The 23,444-nt window shown below is 33.5% G+C and overlaps 10 protein-coding genes across 10 annotated transcripts; 5 read left to right on the top strand and 5 right to left on the bottom strand.

Annotated features, from left to right (window-relative positions):
* Positions 1–23: 23 nt before the first annotated feature.
* On the top strand, positions 24–2,168 carry shkE (SH2 domain-containing protein; the record flags this gene model as incomplete). Its single annotated transcript, XM_004350865.1, has 4 exons — positions 24–872; positions 944–1,258; positions 1,327–1,627; positions 1,693–2,168. 4 exons carry the CDS (start codon positions 24–26, stop codon positions 2,166–2,168), a joined length of 1,941 nt encoding a protein of 646 aa, XP_004350916.1.
* A 576-nt stretch (positions 2,169–2,744) lies between these two features.
* DFA_11976 (uncharacterized protein) lies at positions 2,745–4,073 on the top strand (the record flags this gene model as incomplete). Its single annotated transcript, XM_004350864.1, has 1 exon — positions 2,745–4,073. One exon carries the CDS (start codon positions 2,745–2,747, stop codon positions 4,071–4,073), a length of 1,329 nt encoding a protein of 442 aa, XP_004350915.1.
* Positions 4,074–4,414: 341 nt separating this feature from the next.
* Positions 4,415–4,807, bottom strand: DFA_11975 (uncharacterized protein; the record flags this gene model as incomplete). Its single annotated transcript, XM_004350863.1, has 1 exon — positions 4,415–4,807. One exon carries the CDS (start codon positions 4,805–4,807, stop codon positions 4,415–4,417), a length of 393 nt encoding a protein of 130 aa, XP_004350914.1.
* A 332-nt stretch (positions 4,808–5,139) lies between these two features.
* Positions 5,140–6,126, bottom strand: DFA_11974 (soluble NSF attachment protein alpha isoform; the record flags this gene model as incomplete). The annotated part of the gene is made up of 2 exons (XM_004350862.1): positions 5,140–5,849; positions 5,961–6,126. 2 exons carry the CDS (start codon positions 6,124–6,126, stop codon positions 5,140–5,142), a joined length of 876 nt encoding a protein of 291 aa, XP_004350913.1.
* A 295-nt stretch (positions 6,127–6,421) lies between these two features.
* On the bottom strand, positions 6,422–8,622 carry DFA_11973 (uncharacterized protein; the record flags this gene model as incomplete). Its single annotated transcript, XM_004350861.1, has 4 exons — positions 6,422–6,492; positions 6,846–7,383; positions 7,502–8,427; positions 8,520–8,622. 4 exons carry the CDS (start codon positions 8,620–8,622, stop codon positions 6,422–6,424), a joined length of 1,638 nt encoding a protein of 545 aa, XP_004350912.1.
* Positions 8,623–8,970: 348 nt separating this feature from the next.
* Positions 8,971–10,033, bottom strand: DFA_11972 (uncharacterized protein; the record flags this gene model as incomplete). The annotated part of the gene is made up of 2 exons (XM_004350860.1): positions 8,971–9,845; positions 9,970–10,033. The coding sequence occupies 2 exons, from the start codon at positions 10,031–10,033 to the stop codon at positions 8,971–8,973; spliced, it is 939 nt and encodes a 312-aa protein (XP_004350911.1).
* A 152-nt stretch (positions 10,034–10,185) lies between these two features.
* Positions 10,186–15,088, top strand: DFA_11971 (uncharacterized protein; the record flags this gene model as incomplete). Its single annotated transcript, XM_004350859.1, has 8 exons — positions 10,186–10,218; positions 10,243–10,360; positions 10,901–11,416; positions 11,504–12,730; positions 12,807–13,058; positions 13,137–13,613; positions 13,716–13,976; positions 14,043–15,088. 8 exons carry the CDS (start codon positions 10,186–10,188, stop codon positions 15,086–15,088), a joined length of 3,930 nt encoding a protein of 1,309 aa, XP_004350910.1.
* Positions 15,089–15,213: 125 nt separating this feature from the next.
* DFA_11970 (uncharacterized protein) lies at positions 15,214–16,483 on the top strand (the record flags this gene model as incomplete). Its single annotated transcript, XM_004350858.1, has 2 exons — positions 15,214–15,859; positions 15,939–16,483. 2 exons carry the CDS (start codon positions 15,214–15,216, stop codon positions 16,481–16,483), a joined length of 1,191 nt encoding a protein of 396 aa, XP_004350909.1.
* Positions 16,484–17,158: 675 nt separating this feature from the next.
* On the top strand, positions 17,159–19,054 carry gpaC (G-protein subunit alpha 3; the record flags this gene model as incomplete). The annotated part of the gene is made up of 4 exons (XM_004350857.1): positions 17,159–17,246; positions 17,324–17,400; positions 17,468–18,675; positions 18,919–19,054. 4 exons carry the CDS (start codon positions 17,159–17,161, stop codon positions 19,052–19,054), a joined length of 1,509 nt encoding a protein of 502 aa, XP_004350908.1.
* An 828-nt stretch (positions 19,055–19,882) lies between these two features.
* DFA_11968 (uncharacterized protein) lies at positions 19,883–23,441 on the bottom strand (the record flags this gene model as incomplete). The annotated part of the gene is made up of 6 exons (XM_004350856.1): positions 19,883–20,050; positions 20,116–20,467; positions 20,537–21,092; positions 21,176–22,973; positions 23,243–23,334; positions 23,438–23,441. The coding sequence occupies 6 exons, from the start codon at positions 23,439–23,441 to the stop codon at positions 19,883–19,885; spliced, it is 2,970 nt and encodes a 989-aa protein (XP_004350907.1).
* Positions 23,442–23,444: the final 3 nt, after the last annotated feature.

Below are 23,444 nucleotides of genomic sequence, written 5' to 3'. Positions count from 1 at the left end.
ATACCCTCACTCACAATCAAAAGATGGATAAGGAGTTAGATATCAATCTAATTAAAAGATTTATAGATGTTGAAGTACCAACCAACAGCGATCGTGTATTGAGTTACTATAAGCAACTCAAGAACATTCTCACCGTGTTGAGCAACAAGCAGATTGGTGGCACCACAGAGAACCATCAACAGATTGTTGAAACGATCGAGAGCAAGATGAAGCACATTGAAACAAAGTTTGGTCAACAAATAGACTTGCATCAAAATCAAGGCCAACAACAACAACAACAACAAGCATTGTACAACTATGGTGGCGATGATCACCATAATAATAATCAACAAGAACCAGTTGTTGTAGTTGATGTCAATAAGCAACAACAACAACAACAACAACAACAACAATCAACAACAATAGTACAACAAACACCAGTAATATTCAATACTTTACAAACGGGAGCAGCTGATCCATTGGCAGCTGCCAAAAGAAGACATCATTCCTCATCATCTTCATCACATCATAATCGTCTTGGACCACCAGAGATCCCACCCGAAGAGATTGTATTTGACCCCAAGGTAGACCATCTCGGTGGTGGTGCCTATGGCAAGGTGTATCGTGCCACGTGTCGTGGTAAAAGGGTTGCTGTGAAGGTGCCAAAGAAACAGGTTCTAAGTGATTCTGAGAAGAAAGCATTCCTCGTAGAAGTCGAAATCATGAAACAGATATTCCACCCTAATGTTGTTCTCTTTCTGGGTGCTTGTACCAAACCTGGAAAGATTATGATTGTCAGCGAACTAATGCAATCCGATCTCGAAAAATTAATCCATTCTCCCGATTCTGAACCTCCTTCCCTTTATCAACGTATGAAAATGGCTAGTGATGCTGTATGTAGTAGACAATCAAGATAGATATAATTTGATCATTTAAATTAACCACCACATTAACTTTACTTTAGGCAATGGGAATGAATTGGCTTCATGGCATTTGTAATATACTTCATAGAGATTTAAAATTGGCAAATTTAATGATTGGTAAAGACAATACGGTCAAGATTACAGATTTTGGTTTCTCACAAGTCATCAAGACTGGCACTAATTTGGTTGATCAACGTGGTCCAAAGGGTACAGCACTCTACATGGCACCAGAGGTTATGATGAAACAAGAGTTTAATGAAAAGGCCGATGTTTATAGTTTTGGTTTGATTCTTCATGAATTGGCAACATGCGAGGAATTATTCCCAGAGTATTCTGAAATTGAACCTTTCTCTGATGTATGTTAAAGGAAAATAGAAATAGAAACAAATTGTTGTATTGACTTTTTTCATTTTATTTTATTTAGGCAATTTGTAATAAAAGAATAAGACCACCAATTCCATCAAACATTCCACGATCATTATCGGTATTGATGCAAAGATGTTGGGATCATGATCCATCGGTCAGACCACCATTCTCAGAGGTTGTAGAAAAAATGAACGAAGTGTTGATCGACATTGGCATTGGTGATGCAACAGCTGCCGACTTTTGGAAATCAAACTTTTCATCGACCCCAGAAGAAGTAAAATGGTCGGAATTTGCATTTAAACTATCTCAAACTACCAATATTGATATTACCCAAATTAAACCTTTGGCTAGATTATTTTGTATGTAAAGTAAATATATCATTTTAAACAAACAATTGTTATTAACAAATTTATTTAATTTTTAGTATCAAACGATGATGAAGATAATGGATTAGTTAAAATTGAAAGATTTGATTTAATGAATAAATGGTTTGGACCATTTTATTCAAGACAAACTGGTGGATTGATAGTAAACGAGATGAACGAATTGACTAGAAGAAAATGGTTCCATGGAGATATTAGTAGAGATGTCTCTGAAAGACGTTTACGCGGAAGACCAGAAAATACATTTTTAATTAGATTGAGTTTGAATGACCCTCTCAAGACCCCATTGACCATTTCAAAGATCAAGGCATCCAAACCAACTCACAAAAGAGTGTCGAGAGAAGAAGTGCCACAATCATCAGATTTCCCAATGGGACTAAAATTCCTAGTACCAGTCGATGGAAACGATTTGGTATTTAATAGTATCACATCAATGGTCGATCATTTGAAAAATATTGGTAATCTTGGTCCAGAAGGTCCCCAATCTGAAATTAAAGTACCATATATTAATGATTAACAAGAAAGAATGGATAAAGTTAGAACAACATATCCCTTTACGAAACAAAAAAGAAACACAACCAACAAACTCAAGACCAACACCTAAAAATAATCCCAAAAATGAAAAGAAATGAAAAAGAAGAAGAATAATAATCATTATCCTAACCATAACCATATTAATAATAACCTTATTGACAATAATAATCTAAATAATAATCAAATAATATTTGTAGCATCAACTCCATCACCACTATAATAGATAATAAACACAAGTCAGTAGGTATGCGTGTTACGCCACACTCTGAGGGTCACATATGGCTCATTCCAACAATTAACATTAAAATGGTCCACCTCTTTATTTCTTTTTTTTTTTTTTTTGTAAAAGAGTGTTTGAATGACTCAGCTTTAAAAGGAGGCGTCAGTACATTTGATTCGTCACCTTTTTGAAGATGAATCATTAAATCATGATATTTAAATAGTATAGACGGATCATTCAATCAGTCATTTGTCAATCATTATTATTATTATTATAATTTTTAGTAGTATTAGTATCATTCATCATCTCTATTTCAAGAGATTGTCAACTTAAAAAAAAATGAATAGAGTATTAAATGTAATGGCATTGGTTGGATTTGTGTATCTATGGATTGGATACTATAGAGAGTATATCGAGATAATAGAGTTGTTTTATAGACTGGTACCTCCAACTCAACTGTTTGACTTTATCAAGTACCCTGAAACTATCATAGATGAGTTTCAATATGCTCGCATATCTGATATATATGACATTATATCAGTGTGGTTGGCTCAAGTACTCGCAGCAATAAGTTCAATCTATGGTCTATGTTCTTATCGATTCCTACTTTTGGTGTCTGATGAAAAGAGTATTGGATACAAGTCGGCCGAATGGGAACGTATCCCATTACTTTCAAACCGAATCAACATCACGTACATTAGAAGAAGGTTAAGACTTGCCTACTGGTTATTCATCCTCTGCCAATTATTAACATTCATTGGCGTGATAAGGACATCCAACCTATGTGAATACCCTCCAACATCAGGTATCCTCCGTAACTATTGCTACAAAATCGGTGAAAGATTAATACTCAACCTTTATCCAATCTATTTACTTGTCCTCAATGAAGTGGTTCTATTTATCAATCGTAATTCATCAAATAATAATAACAATCAACAAAAACAAAAACAACAACAACAATCATATCCCAATAAGAGAATATTAAATGTATTGGTATTAATTGGATTTGGGTATTTGTGGATTGGATATTATCTTGGACATTTAGAGAAATTATATTTGTTTTTTACAAGTGTACTACCTCCAAGTAAACTACTCTACTTTATCATTCACCCAAACACTATCGTTGAGGAGGTTCATAAAGATGCACTCCTATCGGATATATATGTTATCTTGGTAAACTGGATCATCCAACTAATAGCAACAATATGTTCAATCTATTGTCTCTATTCATATCGATTCCTCTTTTTGAAATCGGATGATGATGATGATGATGATGGAAAGAAGAAGAATACCACTCTGAACAAGTCAACTGAAAGGGAACGAGAGCGTGCTCCTATACTTTCAAATAGAATCAACATCACGTACATTAGAAGAAGGGTGAGAGTTGCCTATTGGTTATTCCTCCTCATCCAGGTACTAGAATTCTATTGGAGCATTTCGACAGGGTCTCTATGCAAAACAAATACACCACTACACTCGGAAATCCTCCACCACCATTGCCATACGACGCAAGAAAAACTAGCTTTCAACATTTATCCAATCTACTTGTTGGTCCTCAATGAAGTGGCTCTATATATCAATCATACAACAACAACTACTACTACTACAACCATCACCAACAACAATCTCCAAACTACTACAGACTTGAACAAGACCATAATAAATTAATTCGAAATATTTTTTTTTTAGAAAGAAGATGATGGTCCCGGGGAGCTTTTATTTGAGTGTAACAAAGTGACTTACCAAACTCATAGTCGTGGGTCGGAGCAGAGTTGCTTGTAAACTTGTTCCCATCCTCTTGACTATGGCCATTATTTTCTTGAATCTTACCATTGCATCAGTACCCTTTACGACCTGCACGATTCATTGCATCATGATCGTTTAGTTTTACATTTTCCAGTGCCGCTTCGTAGAGTAACTTGATAGTGGAGAGATACCCTTTCTCGGACATCTTACACAACACGATTACTTGATACTTTAAGAGGTGTGGATAACTCTTGATGATGAATTCAACCAGCTCTGGTGACCACTCCAATAGATGTTTGAGAGTATCCAATGGATGTTGTTGCATTATAATTACGATGACAACAATATCGATCGATGACCTCTACTCTTCTAACAAGTAATACTTGATTACAGTCTGATGGTAGATAATGACGAATGAACTGCAACGGCATTGCAAACTTTGATATCATTGCAAGAAAAGGTAATTGAATGATATCTCTTCCTTTGGTACCCTTATATTGTTGATCACATCCCTTTGCATGATACTCTACTTTGAATATTTGATCAATATGATTGAATATCAATGATCTGATATATGTCATTTTGAAGACATCATTAAATGTTGTTTGAGCATTACTAACTATTGTTGTTGTCGTTGTTGTTGTCGTTAAAGACATTGATTGATTAAAGAAACGCACTGATCACCATTCTTTGAGGATGACAAAAAAAATAATGCATACCCGAACTGACTGCTCCACATCAATCAATTTATGAAAAGATCGATGTCAAACCAAATCCCTCCTTTACTTTTTTAAAGAATATATAAATTAAAATTAAATCAATTCAGGAAATAATATTAATATTGTATTATTAATTAATTAATTAATTATATAGAGGAGAGTTGCGTATAAATATATTTATATAATGTTGGTTGGTTGGTTGGGTTGGGTTGGGTTTTAATTAAATTTAATTTCTTTTCCATCATTTTCTTTTTCTTTTTCTTTTCATTTTACTGAACTGATTCTTCCTTTGTAAGAGTTTGTTTTACTTTAAGGAGAACAGCAGTTTTCCAAGCGTCTAGTTGAGTGACACTGTTAAATTCACCGATGGCATCGGTAAACTCCTCGACATTATTCTTTCTGCAAGCAGCGATGATGTCCTCTAAAAGACGACACTCGCGAGACGATGAAAACGAAGCTTGCATGTCCTTGTAACGTTGGAGGGCACGCTCGCCACCGACCAAATCATCGTTGGCCAAATAACAGAGAATGGCACGTAAAAAGTATTCCTTGACACCAAACTGCTTGAGATTATTGTCCAATGAACCAGCAGCCACCTTTTCATAAATCTCTATAGCTCTTTCGAAACGTTCCAATTGTGCAGAGATCTGGGCAATCTTGAGTAGACATTGTTGTGACGACACTGAACTGCTCTCACCCTCGTAAAAGTCGGCTGCCGTCTGATAGCATTGACAGGCTTGGTCCAAGTCTCCCTCGGCTTCATACATCTCTGCCAACTCCTTTTGGTGGTTGGCAGCAATAGCAAACCGACCTTCATCTGTGTAGTATTCAATGGCTGCCTTGAGACAGGTGACTGCACTGCTCACATTACCCTTTTTAAAACATTGACTTGCACTAATGTATGCTTGTGCACTATCATGTTTACTACTCTTTATATAACATTCTGCTGCTCTTTGAAATGCTGCTCCTGCTTGGTCCCCTTAAATATTTAAAGATAGATAGATAGATAGATAGATTGATATGTTAGTATTGATATGTATAAATGTTAGGTTTGGATTGGTTTTGGGGTTGAGTTTGTTTAAAGACATACACTTCTTTGCCATTTTATATAGATTACCAGCCTTTGTAAACTCGTCGGCAGCATCTTCTAGCTTGCTGCTACCTCCACCAAACAACTTTCCTAATCCGCTGCTTGCAGACTTTGCTTTCTTCTCTGCCTTGTCCAAGAACTCTTTTGCTTTTGCTTCGTCTCCCATTATTGTTATTGTGTGTTATTTTAAAGTTTAGATATATATTAAAAAGATAAAATGCAATGTCTAAATGGTCAGTTGTGTTGTAGTTATAAATTAATTAATTAATTAAAAGTTTGAATTGCGAGATAATATGTACTATAACCGCGCTGAAATTTTTGAATAATCTTTTTCTCGTAATAATGTTTTAAATTAAAAAATTAATTAATTAAAAAAAACAATGAAATGAATTTGCGAGGTATGATGATAGATAGAAATAAATAAATAAATAAATTTATACAATGAATGAATAATAATAATTTTAAATGTTAACAATGAATCGATTAAAGGGGGTGAGACAGTTTGATGAAACGGTCCTTCCTTCCAATTGCCCTTGAAAATAAAAGAATGTTCAAGCAACACAACACAGTCATGACGAAAGATGAGGTTATGGGGTGAATTGTCAAAAAACAAACAATTTCGTCTGACCAAAAAAGGAATGGCTAATTGCGAGTTTAGAGAGAGAACCAGAACAAAAAAACATCCCTGACACATGAATCTGATGATAGTCTTGTTGGCCTTCCTTTCTTTTATTCATCGAATTTAATATTAATAAATTAATTGATTTGAGATTCAATTGACAATGAAATTTAATTAATGATTCATATAATTATATGTATATTTTGTATATTTAAATTGAAAATAAAATAAATTATTATTTTTATTAAGGAAAGTTCTCTTTTTACCTTCGAAACCTGCTCTCTTCTTTTGATCACCACTGCCTCCTGAGGATGATTTATCACCTCCTCCAGGACCACCCTTTTTATCCTTTTTATCCTTTGCATTATTGTTTTTCTTTGGTTTTGGTGGTTTGATACCCATACGTTTATCTTTCTTTCTTTGGATCTTGGCATTGATATTGTCTTCTCTCTTTTTAATTTTACCACTCTTGGTAGATTCGGCATCTCTCTTTCTTTGGTTCCATTCTCTGGCACTCTTGAACTTTTTGCTTTGGTCACGTTTGATTGACTTTTTGATCATCTTGACATTGTCCTTGATCTTGACACCCTTGGCCTTGTCTAGTGCCGATGCCCACTTTAACGTTTGTGCAATCTCTAATCCTTCGCCAGTCTCTTTGGCTCGCTTTATAATCTTTTCGCGCAACTGTGCTCTCTTTAACAATTCCTCTTTTGACATTTTATGTTTGGTACGTAGTTGTGTAAGATATGATGGTAAAGGTTTTCCAGTTGTAAAATCAAATGTACTAAATTGAATATCATCTCCCTACAATATAAATAAATAAATAAATACAAATATACAAATATAAATATACAAATAGATTAATATTAATTTGTTTGTTTTTTTCTATTTCTATTTCTGGTGAATGGCAAAAACAACATACATTAATCTTATTCTTTTCAGATCCTTCTTCTTCTTCATCCTCCTCCTCTTCTTCTTCTTCTTCTTCATCATCCTCCTCCTCTTCATCTTCATCATCTTCATAATCCTCGTCATCTTCGTCATCCTCATCTTCTTCATCATCATCATCATGTTGATCCAAACCATTTTCATATTCATCCTCTTCTTCATCTTCATCGTCACTATCAACTTGTTCCTTTTTGACAACAATTCTCTTGTTGTTTCCATTGATAGTTGTGGTTGTTGTGGTCGTTGTTGATTCCTCTTCTTCTTTGTCTACAATTTTTGTTACAATATCCTTTTTCGATCCATCCGAACTCTTTGATCTTTTGTTTGGTTGTACTTCTTTTTTAACAACAATCTCTTTTGTTGCTGTTGTATTATTATTATTATTCTTTGTATTATTATTATTATTGGTGACAACAGTAGTTGTTGTAGTTGTCGATGTTGATGGTGTATTTGTACTTGGTTTGTTTGATTGTCTCTTTAATTTCATATCAGTTAATAATTGTCTTAATTGAGCTCTATTACTATTATCCAATGTTAAATTGCCATGTAAATCAAGTGTTACACCAGACTCTGAACTTGGAGTTGTTTGTGATGGGACTGGTACAGATGCTACATTGATAACTGCTGATGGTACAGATACTTTACTAGCAACTGTAGTAGTTACTGTAGTATTGGATCCATTACTATGTTTTAACAATTCAGCATTGAGATTACCCAATGGTTGTTCAGTACTAGTTGTAGTGGTAGTAGTAGTAGTTGGAATACTCTTTGCACTATTTCTTAATGGTGTAGATGGTGCTGTTGCCTTTGGTGATGGTTGTTCAGTTAACAATCTAGTAGAGAATGACACTGAAGATGATGAAGCTGGATCTCTAATCGTATCCATCATAGATGACATCCCTAAAGTTATATATTAAATAGATAGATAGATAATGTAATTAGTCTTCTTTCTTTGTCAACACTTGATTGAATATACAACAACAACAACATACAACTAGAGTTTGCTTTTAATCTATCCATCATTGACTTTGCTCTATTATTATTGGTAGTCGAGGCAGCAGCATTGGTAGTCGTCGTGGTAGTATTAGTTGCCATGTCTTTATCCTATCTCTCTATCTCTCAATTATTCATAGGATGATAATCGATAAAAGAATAAAGTACAATTTTTGCAAATAACCATCTTTCGTTTTTTCACACCACCAAAAAAAAAACGAGAACCAAAACCGACAATAAGAATAATAATACATGACATTTACATCAGTTTAATCATTTATTGTAAACAAAACATACATATTTATTTACTTGATATTGGACTCGAGTGAATTCATTCATTTGTTATGTGTGAAGTTGAAGTCCTTGGGAAATAAATATAAATAAAATACATTTGTGATGAGTGAAGTTGGTGTGGTTTGGTTTGATTTGGTTTGGATCTTATCTTTGGGTTTAACGAAGTTCTGGATGATTCTTGAAATCAGAACTGAGAGATTGACCACGAGCAATACCGGCGACCAAAAGGTTCATGTCAACAATCTTGGTGAGGAGTCTGGTTGCGACGGTAAAGAGCGAGCTGTCTCTCCAGGTGATACGACCGACACCGCTGAGGATGAGATCGGCAGCAGAGTCTGGAGTGTCAGAGATGGCGTGGAAGAACTTAAAGGCAGAGAGCTTGGGAGCCTTGTCGTAAAAGTTGGTACGGATTGGACCAGACATCAAACAGAACACGTCGATACCATAGTTGTAGCATTCGATCGAGAGCGATGTAGCAAAGGCCGAAAGGAAAGACTTACCACCACCATAGGTAGAACATGATGGAGCTGGGAAAAAGGCAGCTTGCGATGAGGTGAACGTGACACATCCCTTTAACTTCTTTTCGATCATCTTGCTGACAAAGTGATGGGTGAGCTTGACATGAGACATCATGTTGCATTCGAGGTTGGCAATTTGCTTGTTCAAAGGTGCACGGAAAAAGGCAGACAATTGAATGTAGCCAGCGTTGTTGACGAGGATCTGTACGTCAATGTCGTTGGTAGCCTTGGCAATGATATCAAGGTACGAGTAGGTGTCGTCGACACGACCCAAGTCAACACCGACACCTCTGAATTCGAGGCTTGGGAACTCTTGCTTCAACGACTTGACGGTACCCTTCAAAGCTTCGTCTTCCAAAGCAACCAACACTACATTCAAACCTTGTTGAGCGAGCTTCTTGGCAACCGATCTGCCAATACCACTCGACGAGCCACTGACCAAAGCCCACTTGGCATTATACTTTTTCTTTAAATCTTGTGGTTGCCATTTAAATGCTGCTAATAGAATTGGAACTTATAGTAGAAATAGAGAAATACAAAAAGGTTGTAGAGTGTAATGTAAGGGGGGTGGGTGTTAGTGTTTGTTTTTTTGTTTTAAACAAAAGTATGAGTATACTATTATGATCTATGTACATACTGAGGTAAGAGGCAAAGGTAATGATACCAACCCATAAGAAGAATGAGGATATATAGGACAACATGATTTGATTGATTGATGTAATGTTTCGTACGACGTATTACTATCTATCTGATGTGATGACGATGATCATGTCATGTTTGATGGTGACAGGACAGGCTTGAACAAAAAAAAGAGCTCAAAGATCTGTGTACAAAAATTAAAAAAAGTGAAAAAATGATTGAAATTTGGGTTTGGACAAAAGAGGAGGTAGGCCAACCAACTTTCGTGTAGGATGTTAACAACCAACTTTGCTGCACTCTCTCAGGTGAGCACGACTTGCTTGCTTGCATGGTTGTCAATATTGTCGGATGGTGGACAAAACACGACTGGCTGGTTACATGTGACATTTGTTTATTTCAATTCTCTTCTTCTTTATTGTTTCATACTTTTATATATTTATTTATTTACTTTGGTGCAGAGTTATATATATATATAACATATACCATACTCCCAACTACTATACCATACTATACCGATACTACACATCAACTATAACAGAGTTTCAAATGTTAAAACAACAACAAATAACTACAACAATAGACTAGATCGATTACTTTCACAACTCAACTCTCTTTATCATTATCATTGTATCATTACACAACAACCAACAACAACACACAGTACAGATATATAAACCTTTATATATTATCTTATTTATCTATTTATTTATTATTTTTAAAACAACAAGAGGCATAACAAATACAAATACAAACAACCATGAACAAACATATAAATTTACAAGTATTGGTGGTAGTGATGTTATTGTTTATATATACTACTACACAGACAACACTAGTAATACCACCGCCATTATCATCGCCGTCACCTATAATAATATCAACATTTGTAAATGCAAGCGACAATTCGAATTGTTCATTTTCAATTATAGCAGAGACTGTACAACTATCACCGATGGAAGTGGAGGGTACAGACGGTCACATTTACAATATGTGTCGACAGGCAGTCATTCGAATAGTCAATGCACAACTATTCTCTACGATCAACATTTCACCCGACTATAACGGATACCGAAACTATTCGTCTACATCGATGGAGGGTCTATTATATATCCCCGCTACTCCCTTTTCACCCTATTACAATATCAGCGCATACAGTCCGAGATGTCCCGGCAAAGAATTTAAACTACTCGTACCTTACAAGACACCTCATCTCCCATCCATTCCCTATGGACTATGTCCCTACTCTTTTGTAAACTATTCTCTGTCTAGTATGAACAGTAGCGGTACCAACACAGTCTTTGCCGCAAGAATGTCGACAGACCAACCATTTTCTAAAGATAATCTATCATTCACAGTGCCTTTTGGCAATGTTGTTTTCAACGTTCAATTAGAAACAGGGAAACAATGCGATATTTCTCAATACTCTTCAACAAATCCTTTTGTTCGTAAGTAGTAGTGTCAACAACACAACTCAATACATTCTACCTTGAAATATTGACATTGACTCATTCTTTTTATTTCTATTTATTTAGAATATCCACCAACATTTACAATTCAACCTTCAAGTTGTTCATCATTTGATGGATCTATATCACTTTTCAATGTTAGTGGATTTAGTGATTTAAAATTGTATAATGATACGTCTAATCAATATACAGTAAACAATACATTTAATGGATTTATGTCGGTTAGAGGAGGACGAGATTATATGTTTGAATTTCGTACATGGAATTGTGGAGTACAAAGGGTACCTGTAACAGTACCAACTACGACGCCATCAATTGAAATCACATTTACACCAGTTAAATCACAAATGGGATATGTACAAGTCAATTATATGGTTCGAGTTGGAAACACTACGATGACAACTTTTACAAACACTACATTTTTTCAAACATTTGATGATCGAAATCAAACCATTTCTCCCTTGTCACCGTCCAACTCTAGTATTGTCATTTTATTAAACAACAGAGACTATAGAGTAACTTGGATAGATGTTAACAACACCAGCAACAACTATGGATGTGGACAAATTTCACAAACATTTAAAACACCACGTCCTGTGATGCCAATTAGTTTCAAGTTGTCAAGATTCCCACAGAGTTGTAGTGATGGTGTGGTAGCCACAGTAGAAGGTATGGATAAAAGTAGTGTACGACCATATGGATTTGTGGTATCCTCCAACAACACATTCTTGGCTTATTTAGGGATATCCTATGTATTGATGCCAATCAATTCAAACGATATGCCACTATTAAATTTTACCGTGCCAACTGCCAAACCAGTCTATGAGATTATAAAATCTCGTCAAGATTGCCTTGGTTCAATATCACTCAATATTGTCAATTACCTAGAGTTTAAACAACCACTACAATTGGTATCTTCTCAAACTGGTTCCACCACTCTACTCTCATCCAATGGAAACTTTTCCATTCTCTCACCTGGTAATTATAGTTTGATTAGTACTATAGTAGGTTCTAGTTATACCGATTGTGTCAAGCCAGTAACCACCACAATCATAATAGATCCCCTGGAACCATTCAACTCTAGTCAAGTATCGTTTACTGTTGACACTGCAGGATACTATGACCAATTCTGTCCATTCAATGCAACTTCTATCAAAGTTACACCTCAATTGGAAAATGTCACCTTCTCACCAACCTTTATACCTACCAATACCTATTTCCCCAATCGAAGATATACCATTCCTCTAAAACTTGGTCATTGTAGTAATCAAAATTTAACTTTTGTTTCTCCTTGTAAGTCATAAAATATAAAAAAAATAATTAGTATCTTAAAGTATTTATTTTATTTATTTATTTGTTTAATTTTTAGCATTTACAGCAGTACCTGTAGGAGTAGTCATTGCACAAAGTCAAAATTGTACATATGGATCACCTCGTGGAACTATTATTAGAGTGTATTCATATGTAAATAGAACACATACATTATATGCAAATAATATTCTAGTTAAAGAATCAAGTCCCTCTCATTATAATCTGACCGGTATGACTGGAAATATATCATTGTCATTTGTATATGATAATGCATGTGCTTATAATACTTCAATTAGTATTCCAAATATTGGTATGAAATATTTAGTAGTAGTAGAATTCAAAATTAAATTGATATTATATTTATTTACCTTTTCTTTTTATTTTTTAGATCAACCATATATTTTAATTAAACCACAACAATATCATAACAGTTGTAATGATTTAAATGGAAAGATAACCGTTCCAGATTATAAAAGGTACACTTTGTTAAGAGGAAATGGAGAGGATTTTGAAAAAGGTGAGTTGGAGGCATCAGGACCTGTCACCATAGAATATGTTAGTAATTGTTCATCGGGAACATTTAATGTATTTGTTCAAACCGATACCGTTGGCATGGTATATGGTATGAATGTGGTGAGATATCCATCTTGCAGTTCGACTCTAAATGATGGAGTGTTTCAACTGAGTCTCAATTCAACAAAGGGACTACTACTCGCTACAAATGTTACCTTTGACAAGGGTAATGCATCATTTAGCTATGATTATCAATACATCTATTCTCTTCCACCATTTCAAAGAATACATGTACTAGCTCAAGCCAATTATTGTTATTTTGATTTTGCTGTTGAAACTGCTACCCTATCACGTATGTCTAAAAAGAAATAATATTAATATTAATAATAATAATGGTTTCAAAAAAAAATATTAATATTTAATTTATTATTTTCTTTTCTTTTTTTTATTTTAGCACAATTTAATTGGACAATAGCCATAGAACCTTTATCAAGTCAATCAGAAGATGGTGTTGTTTTAATTGATTTTTCAAGACAGGTATTCTCACTAGACTCGATAAAGATGGTATCTGGTGCACCCAATTCATCACTACTCTTTTCGCCCAACCACGCGACACTAAGAAGTTGGGTTTACGGTCTTGCTCTAGACCGAGAGACTGTTTTGGAAATTGGATACAATCATTATTGTAAATCATATATTACCATTGGTTTTAATAGTAAGTAAATCAAAAGAATAGAAGAGAGTATCTTATATATTTATATTAACTTTCTTTCCTTCTTAGAAACTACTCAACCACCAGAATATAAACTTGTACAACCATGTGGAAATATGAATTGGATTATTGAATTTCCCAATTATAATCCATATGTGTATAGAATAATGGTTGGACCTGAAAACATTGTACCGTCTTGGGAGGGTATGGTGACAATACCAATTCTTCCATCTCAGAATGCATCAATCCAAATTAAATGGACACATATTCTAACGGGATACTCTTCGGTGATTGTGGTGGAGCCGCCTGCTCCGATGTTTGCTATCTACCCGTATATCTCGAAAGAGACGTGTTTGGGTAGTTGTGACGCCAGTATTATCATGGGTACAAACAACTCGATTTACCTGCTGCCTACAGACTCTCGACAAGTCTTGACAAGCGCACCGATTAATCGTCTGACCAATGGAAACTACTACTACTACGAGTCGGATTTAACCAACCCTTACTGTAACTCTCAATTCATATTATCTGTACAGAGTGATGAACCTACCGTCACAGTCTACTCTGATGAAGGATGTTCAATGTTGGATGGAAGGATCAATATTGAATCACACTCTTTAAAGCCACTCAACCTAATGATTGCAACCAATAACAGTGGTAATGTGTACTATGGAAATAGTATTACTGGGTTACCAGAGAATACGTTCCAACTCAATGTATCGATTACACAGCAATTCTGTCGAAGAGCATTCCCACCGACCAATGTCCGTGTTCGAGTCACCAACCTAAACGTCATCACCGATACCAATGTATGCGAACAAATGGTGGTTCAACCAACTGGAGGTTCGTCAAACTATGTCATCTCCATCCCCGAGTCTGAACTAGCCGCCAACAATGTCTCTGGATATGTATTTAAAAAGCTACGAAGCAAACAATACACCGTCTACATTGCCGATGCCGATAGAGGATGTAAATTCCAAAAAGATGTAACTGTTATGAAATGTCCTGATGGTTATTCAATTGATAATCATTCTAATAGATTGTTACCATCTTCATCATCATCATTCCTAATTATATTGATGACTATGTTGTTCATAGGGTTGACAACCCTATGAGTAAATTAAAAAATAAAAATAAAAAATAAAAAACGACACACGACGCGAGTCGTCTTTTTGGCTCAAACTATGATTTAGATAGTTTCAAGTGTATATAATATATTAATATAGATAGAATAAAGAAGATGTCTTCATCTGAAAGTGAAAGTGATAGTAGTAGTACTAGTAGTAGTAGTGAAGATGAAGTTGTTGTAAAGAAGAAACCAACAACCAAAGCACAAAAGAAGAAAGAGGAATCATCAGAGTCAGAGTCGTCATCATCATCATCATCATCATCATCATCCTCTTCAGAGTCTGAATCAGAGGAAGATGAAAAGAGAAACAAAAGAAAAGGAAAGAATGGATCAAATAATGGACCAAAGAAAAAGATTGTAAAGAAAGAAGAATCATCATCAGAGTCGTCATCTTCATCCTCTTCAGAATCAGAGTCTGATTCAAGTAGCAGTGAATCTAGTAGTAGTAGTAGTGAGGAAGAAAAGGAAGAAAAGAAAGAAAAGAAAGAAAAGGATGTAAAATTGAAGAAACCAACTAAAGTAGAAAAGAATGAATCATCATCAGAATCAGAATCAGAGTCATCATCGTCAGAGTCAGATACTGAAATGAAAGAAAAAGATGAAGATGAAGAGGAAGAAGAAAATAATAAAGAAGATGATTTGGAAGGAGATTTAGATGAAGAGGATGAATCTAAAGATCTTAATACCGATCAATTCATATCAACAATGGAATCATTAGGAAAGAAAATATTTAATACTTTGGATGATATTCAATATCGTATGTACATTGTTCATAACAACCAACCAACCAACCATAATACAATGATTCTAACTTATCATATATTAAAAATATTTAGCAAATAAGAATAAATTAAAGAAAAAGAAACAAGAAGAAAAGAATGCATTCATCGACAAGACCAGTACACTATCAACAAGAATATTAATACTTTTAAATCATTTAATGACATTTTCAACATCAACCAATAATAATAATAACAATAATAACAATACTATATCATTACTTTTACAACAATTATCATTTGGTGGAGCTTCTTATAGTGATTTAACACTATGGAAGGAAATAATGAAACAAAATCAACAATGCTTTTCAAAATTGGATAAACTTTTAAATAACCATGGCAATGGTGTTGGTGGTGACAACAGTGCTTTAGCATCAGAGACAACAGATATCAATCAAACATTTAGAGATTTCTTTGTTGAAAGATTGACCGATCAATTTGGAGATGATATCGATACACTCAGAGGCAACACCAACATGTCAAACGATCGTTTGGTTAGTTTGGTAGTTGAATCTTTGGAAAGAGGCACTAATATGTACTCTCTAAAAGAAAAGGAATTAATAATGAAACAACAAGACCTAAAAGAATCAAATAATAAATAATATTAAATAATATTAAATATAATATAATATAATATTGATTATTACCATATCTGGATAATGATTGACATAATTAAATTACTCTACTACTAAAGTGCTGCTGACTATTTGATTGGTTGTTCGTTATAAGGCTTGGTTCCCCAGGATCATAATCAATGATTATGTTCTGTTGTAGGGGTTAGCCCGTCAGATCTATATTAATCACAATGTTGTGTAGTGCTATATATTCTCTATCTCTCTCTATATTAGTAAACTCACATCTCAGATGATGTTATCGGAGAAAGGGCAAGGGAAAAATCTCTTTCGGGATGGGCAAGAATCTTTGGCTACTTGTTGATTTTTTCTAAGTTGGTTGTGTTGCCCAACAGAGATGAAACCAACGTTTTTCAAACTTTGAGACCCTTTCCTTTTTCCTCTTTCTTTGCTGAAATTTGATTTCATTGTCTTTCTGTTTGTCTGTCTTGCTTGTATGCTCTGTAATCATACACACACACATTAATAACTTGTCATCATCATATAAATACACAAGATATTTATGAATTAAAAATCATACTTGTAGACCTTTTCATTTTATTTTTGTTGTAATATTAGTTTAGTAGTCATCAAAGAGAGAGAGAGAGAGAGAGAAGAGATTCTTTTTTCGTAGTCATATATAGATAGATAGATAGATATAACAAGATGGAACCTATATCAACATCACCTTCCAATTCTTCATTATCTCTAAATAAACCTATACTCAGAGCATATCTTTGTAAAAAGGGTCATGGTAAATATCATCGTCTTCATAATATCGATTCTTGTTGTCAATAAATATTAACCTTCTTCTATCCTATCGATATATAGTTGTAAAGAATTGGAAGTTAAGATTATTTGTATTAAAGTATGGAGCTAGTTTTATGGAATATTTTGTTGATGAAAATGTATGTTGTTTAGTAGTGTCAGTGACAATGGTGTGTGTATTAATTTGTTTGTTTATTTATTTTTTAGAAAGAATCAAATCATCAACCTCAAGGTAAAATACCATTGTATAATTGTAAAGTAAATGATTACCAAAAGGGTAACCAATCTTCTTCTTCATCTTCGTCGTCTTCATCATCATCATCGTTGACAGCATCAACAACATCAACTACACCATCATCATCATCATCATCAAGAGAATTTTGTTTTATAATAGAGACATGTGAAGGAAAATCATGGATTATATCTGCATCATCAAAACAACAAAAACAACAATGGATAGAGAGTATTAGAGAGGCTGCAGGTATGGTTGACGAAAGCGACGATATCAAGTCATCGAGACACAAGTCTATTGAAAAATCTATACAATCCGACCTCAAGAATAGAAGTACGTTGGCTGTTCTCAAACTCTTACTACTTGGAACCGGTGAATCTGGCAAGAGTACGATTGTCAAACAAATGAAAATTCTTCATCACAAGGGTTTCTTGCCCGAGGAAAAGGATTTCTACAGACAATTGGTACAACGTAATCTATTGGATGGCGTTGGCATTATCGCCAGCATCGTCGACGAAGATCAAAACTTGGGTGTCTCTGCTGATACACGTGCATCCGTCACGAGCTACCTCGGATGGTTCAGAAACTATGTGGCCAACCGTCCAGGCGTCCTCTTTGTAAAGTCAAACAGAGGTAGTGTTACTCTATCCAACTCTACTCCACCCCAGTCACCGGGTTTGTCTGGTAACACAACAAAAATATTAGAAAATTCATTGGCCGATTTAAGCATTGCGGATCAATCCTCTACTCCCAAACAACACAGCCGTAACAACAGCAGCAATAGTGGAGGTGCAACCACTACTACTGGATCTTTGACAGAAGATTATTTACAAATAGAGGAAAATGGAATACCGGCAAACATTTGTCAATTCATTATTAACATTTGGGCCGATTTGGTGGTTCAAAACGAGGTGTTGATCAAGGCACAACATCTTCATATGCACGAGGCGACCCAATACTATTTAAATGAAATCAGACGTATTGGCAAGCCGGGATACTCTCCCACCAGCTTGGATATTCTCAAGAGTCGCTCCACCACGAATGGTGTGGTCGAGACTGACTTTAAGGTGGGCGAGGTTATATTCCGTATCATTGATGTTGCTGGACAACGTGGTGAGCGTAAAAAATGGATTAATTTCTTTGACGATGTCACTGCCATTATTTTTGTGGCCGCCATCTCAGAGTATGACCAGGTGTTGGTCGAAGACAACCACACTAATCGTCTACACGAAAGTCTCAACCTCTTTGACCAAATATGCAACGATCCCATCTCCCCAAAGTCATCCATCATTCTCTTCCTCAACAAAATAGACATCTTCCGTGAAAAGCTCAAGCGTGGTGTATCGATCCAAAATTGTTTCCCCGATTACAAAGACGACCAATCGTTTGACAAGGCTTCCAACTATATCAAAAATAATTTCCTTAGTAAAAAGAAAGGAAAGGATCATTCAAGATACATATATTTCCACTTTACTTGTGCCACTGATTCAAAATCCTTTGAAACTGTTTTCAATTCTGTTCAAGATATTATTATTTCTAAAATTCTTGATAGTTATACATAAAAATAAAAATAAAGAAGGTCCAAATAAAAGTATTAATAAACCTGAAAATGGTAGTCTAAAATATGAAGAGTGAACAATAAATTGCTTTATTATTATTTGAACAAGTATTTAGACTATTGACTCTAATAGGACTAATCTCTATTCTTTGTATACTGGGAACCATTCAAGTTAACTTCCACGATATTCTAAAATCCTTTCTCCTCTTTCTACAACTACCTCACCTAAATCTATATGAATTAGAATCAGTAGAGAGATTTTATATTTAAAGTTGACTACATACCTGGTTCTCTTGTAAAAGAACGGGCCACAATCAGAAATACCTAGTGGAAGTTGAGTACAGCCGAGAGGTTTCGAATGGAGAATGTTGGAGGGAAATTGTTGTCCTGTTGAAGCTGGCCTAGTGGTGTTCCAACATAGTTTGCCAAAACATTAGCTATATGCAATTTGGCTAATGGTGGGAGTTGGGGAGAATCTAATTGATACAATAAAATCTTCGTCTTCCATTGTAAAAAAAAAAAGAAACTAGAAAATTAGTAATTATCCAATAAAATTAAAAAAGATTTTTTTTTCATTCCATTTCCTAAGAATGTACATTAACAAATGCAAAACTTTTCTACAAAACCAAATAATGAGAGATTTTAATAAAGAAAATATCATTTTTTGAGTAATTAAAAAAATGATTCTACTTATAACAAGCTTTTACCTAATTTAGTAACTAGTAAATTTATTATTTATATTTGCTAGTATGTAGTTATAAATGATATATAAATGGTTGGCTGGACTATTATTGGTTGAATTATTATTATTACCACTTCTAATCTTTTTATTTTAGTGAGTAGTAATTGATTTCTCAAATTGAGCATATGATGGTTCATCATTTGAAAAATAATTTATCGATCTTGGTATATCCAAATATTCTTGATTTAAATTACCATCTGGTAAATCATTTGAATCTAATAATCTACATTTTATCCATCTTGATGAATGTTCATTTTCCTAAATAAATAAAAAAGTAAATAAATAAACTGGATAATAGTGTTTTTTAAAGTTTAAATGTTTACATTAAAAACTAAAATATGAGGACATGGAATTCTATTTTGAATTTTAGTTTGAATAAATGATTGGGCAACTTTAACTCGTTCACTTGTTCTATCAACTTTGGAACCAACAAATAGAGATACAGTTGTAAAATTGTCGAAAATTAAGACATTATTTTCTTCCAAATAGGTAAGATCCAATGGAACTTGAATAAAATGTTCAAAGTTGTGTGGAGGAACATATAATAGTTTTGGTGACAATAATGTTGTAGATGTCATAAAATTTGATGAAATAAATAATGATTTTAACATTTCAAAATCATCTTCATTTTGAATTAATGATCCATAAAATATATTATTTCTTATTAAATAGATTCTAAACAAAGGAGATGAAATTAGTTGAATTCAACAAATATTTGTTATTTTTTTTTGTTTTTTTTTGTACCTTTTAATTAATTCTTTTAATATTGGTGGTAATGTTACAGTTGTTCTAAACCAACCTTTTTGAATTATACTTGAATGATAACATATTTTCTTTAATTCCTTGTCCAATTCCTTTTGATTGTTTGTATGAATTGGTGTTGGTTCTTTAATTGATTTTATAATTGATTTCTTTACCAAGAGAACCGATACAACATCAAAATCTAAAGAATTTAAATATTTTTCCCAATTTCCTGTTATTTCTATTCTTTTTGTTATTACTCTTAATACTCTATTATCAAAATTATCCAAAAAATTAATAACAAATTGAATATGAATAAAATCTTGAGGAATATCATCCAATAGTTGATAATAGATTGATAGACAAACATCTTTTTGCAGGGATGTAATATCAAAGCTTGTATACTTGTCACTATTGATTGGTAAATTCTTTACCAAATATTTGGTATTCTTTGATTGTTGATTATTTGATAATTTAGTTTTAAATATTGGTCCAATTATATGATTTAATCCAATTGAATCTGGACAATGAATATCTAATCTTGAATATTTTCCATTATCTAAAAATAAAAAAAGAAAAAGTATATAAATATTAAATAAATAGTATTCTCTCTATTTTCTTTTTTTTTCTTTTTTTCCATACTGTTTTGAATTGAATTTTTTAAATTTGAATAAATAAAATTTGTAAAGAAATGACTATTTGTTTCTTCATTATCACGTTCATGACACATATACATGTAACCAGATGGAAATACAAGGGGTGATATGTATTTTGACAAGAAATGATTGAATCCACAGAAATGAATATCGACAGACATTGATTTTTGATTTGCCTTTTCACCAAGATTGGTATAGTATTGTGATTGAACAATATTATGGTCATTGTCTTCATCTTGTTCTTCGTAGGACAACGATGAAGATGGATTAAAAATATGTTTAGAATTGAATTGGAGGGCACCAGGTCCATAGTTTGGTTCACCAGATAAAAAGGTAAAGATACGTCCTCCATTGGTTTGAGCATGAGATGAAAGTGCCGATGCACATTCTATAGCCACACCCAATGATCTAAAATTTCGATTGACAAAAGGTACTCCATCCAAAACACTATTTGATTCGATGATTGATTGGAATGCTCTTTCAAATCGATCCCATCCCGTTGCAATCGATTCCATGAATATTTTCTTTCTTCTCTTTAGTTTGAATACATATTGATCATCTATTGATTTAAATCCTGATACTACTTCAGATGATGTGAACGGTTGATGTGATTGACCCAATTCATACATTGATATTATTTTTGAAAATGATATTAAAGAGATTAAACTCTCCTTTGGTATATCTTGTTTTACCAATTGTTGAATTGCTTTTAATACCTTTTGTAGATCTTCTACAGGCATTGTTTCATCAATTACAAATATATATAAATTTGGATTGGTTGGGTAATTATCCATTTCTACATTTATATTATTATTCTCTTGTTGAGAAGAAGAAGAAGAGGGAGAAACATCATTATTTAAAATTGATATAGAATCATTTAAATTGATAGAATCTATTGAATTGTCTAGACTAGAGTTATTATTATTATTATTATTTAGTTGTTGTTGTTGACGATCTGATATTACAAGATTATGTTTACTTGGAACTTTAATATCAAATGAATCACTTGATAATACATTCTTGAATCCAGAAGTTGCCCACCATCCAACACCTTGTTTGACCTCCCAAATTGATCGTACTCCACTTGTTCCATTATCAATATTATTGATCTTGTTGCATACTGAACATACCCAACGATGATTTTCTGTTCCTTGGTGTACAGTCTTTTCAAATTTACAATACATATTGACATAGGAATGACAATGATGGCAAGTTGGTGGAAGTGGATGTAAAGAAGAGGATATTGAAGAAGATGATACAGGTCTATTAAAAGGTGATAATAGAAATCCATTGGGTAGATGTGATTTGTTTACCTTTTCAGATCTATTCATTAATAACTTTGATGAAAATAGTACTGATGGATATATCAAATTTGAAGAAGACAAAGAAGATGAAGATGATTCTATATATGTATTATTATATTGATTGATATAGTTTGATTGTGTTGAAGAGTATTGATCAACTTGTTGTTGTTGTTGTTGTTGTTGTTGTTGTTGTTGTTGTTGATCATTTGAAAGGTGATGGTTTAATCTTTCACTGACAAACCTACCAATTGAATTAAACCATGATATAGATGGAGTTGAACTATTACTTGATACATCTCCTCCAGTAGATCCTCCTATCGATTCATTCAACAATGACATATCCAATGTTGTTGATTCATTATTGTCATAGGATGATTGTTGTTGTTGTTGTTGTTGTTCATCCTTTAATGATAATGATTGAAATGATTGATTCAATGTTGAAGAAGAAGAAGAAGAATTGTTACTATTCATAAGTGTACCCTATACTATAATTTCTCTTCTTTCACATGAAAATGTAGAATGATTCAATGAGCTTCACTTTTTTTTAATTACATTTTTATTTTCTGTATTTTAATTTAATTTCCAGAATTAGTATAGATTTTATTATTAAATATAAAGTTAAACAACCACTTGGTCTTTAGGTATGTAGGAATTAGACTGTAAAATTAGTACACGTGTACACAAGTGTAGTATTCACACCACACTCAGTGTTTAAATCAAATTGATTCAATGAATCATTCCCTATAAACAGTATTTTTTCTCTTGACCTCTTTTTTGCAATGTTGATGTTCAATCATTTGACCTTTTGTCGACCATACTGTGTTCCTATCGGGACTTTGATCTCTAAATTTTTTTTAATTTTTTTCTTAAACCAAGTTGATCCGAGATCAAAAAAGAGTTGATGTGGTAAAAAAGTTGATAATCACGCAACAAGGACCACCTACACATTAT

This window comes from Cavenderia fasciculata, assembly GCF_000203815.1.
Source record: "Cavenderia fasciculata unplaced genomic scaffold Scf_EUAJFUG02HR96I-5, whole genome shotgun sequence".
NCBI lineage: Eukaryota > Evosea > Eumycetozoa > Acytosteliales > Cavenderiaceae > Cavenderia > Cavenderia fasciculata.
The sequence above is the reverse complement of the archived record's forward strand: the minus strand, read 5'-3'. Positions and strand labels throughout refer to the sequence as shown.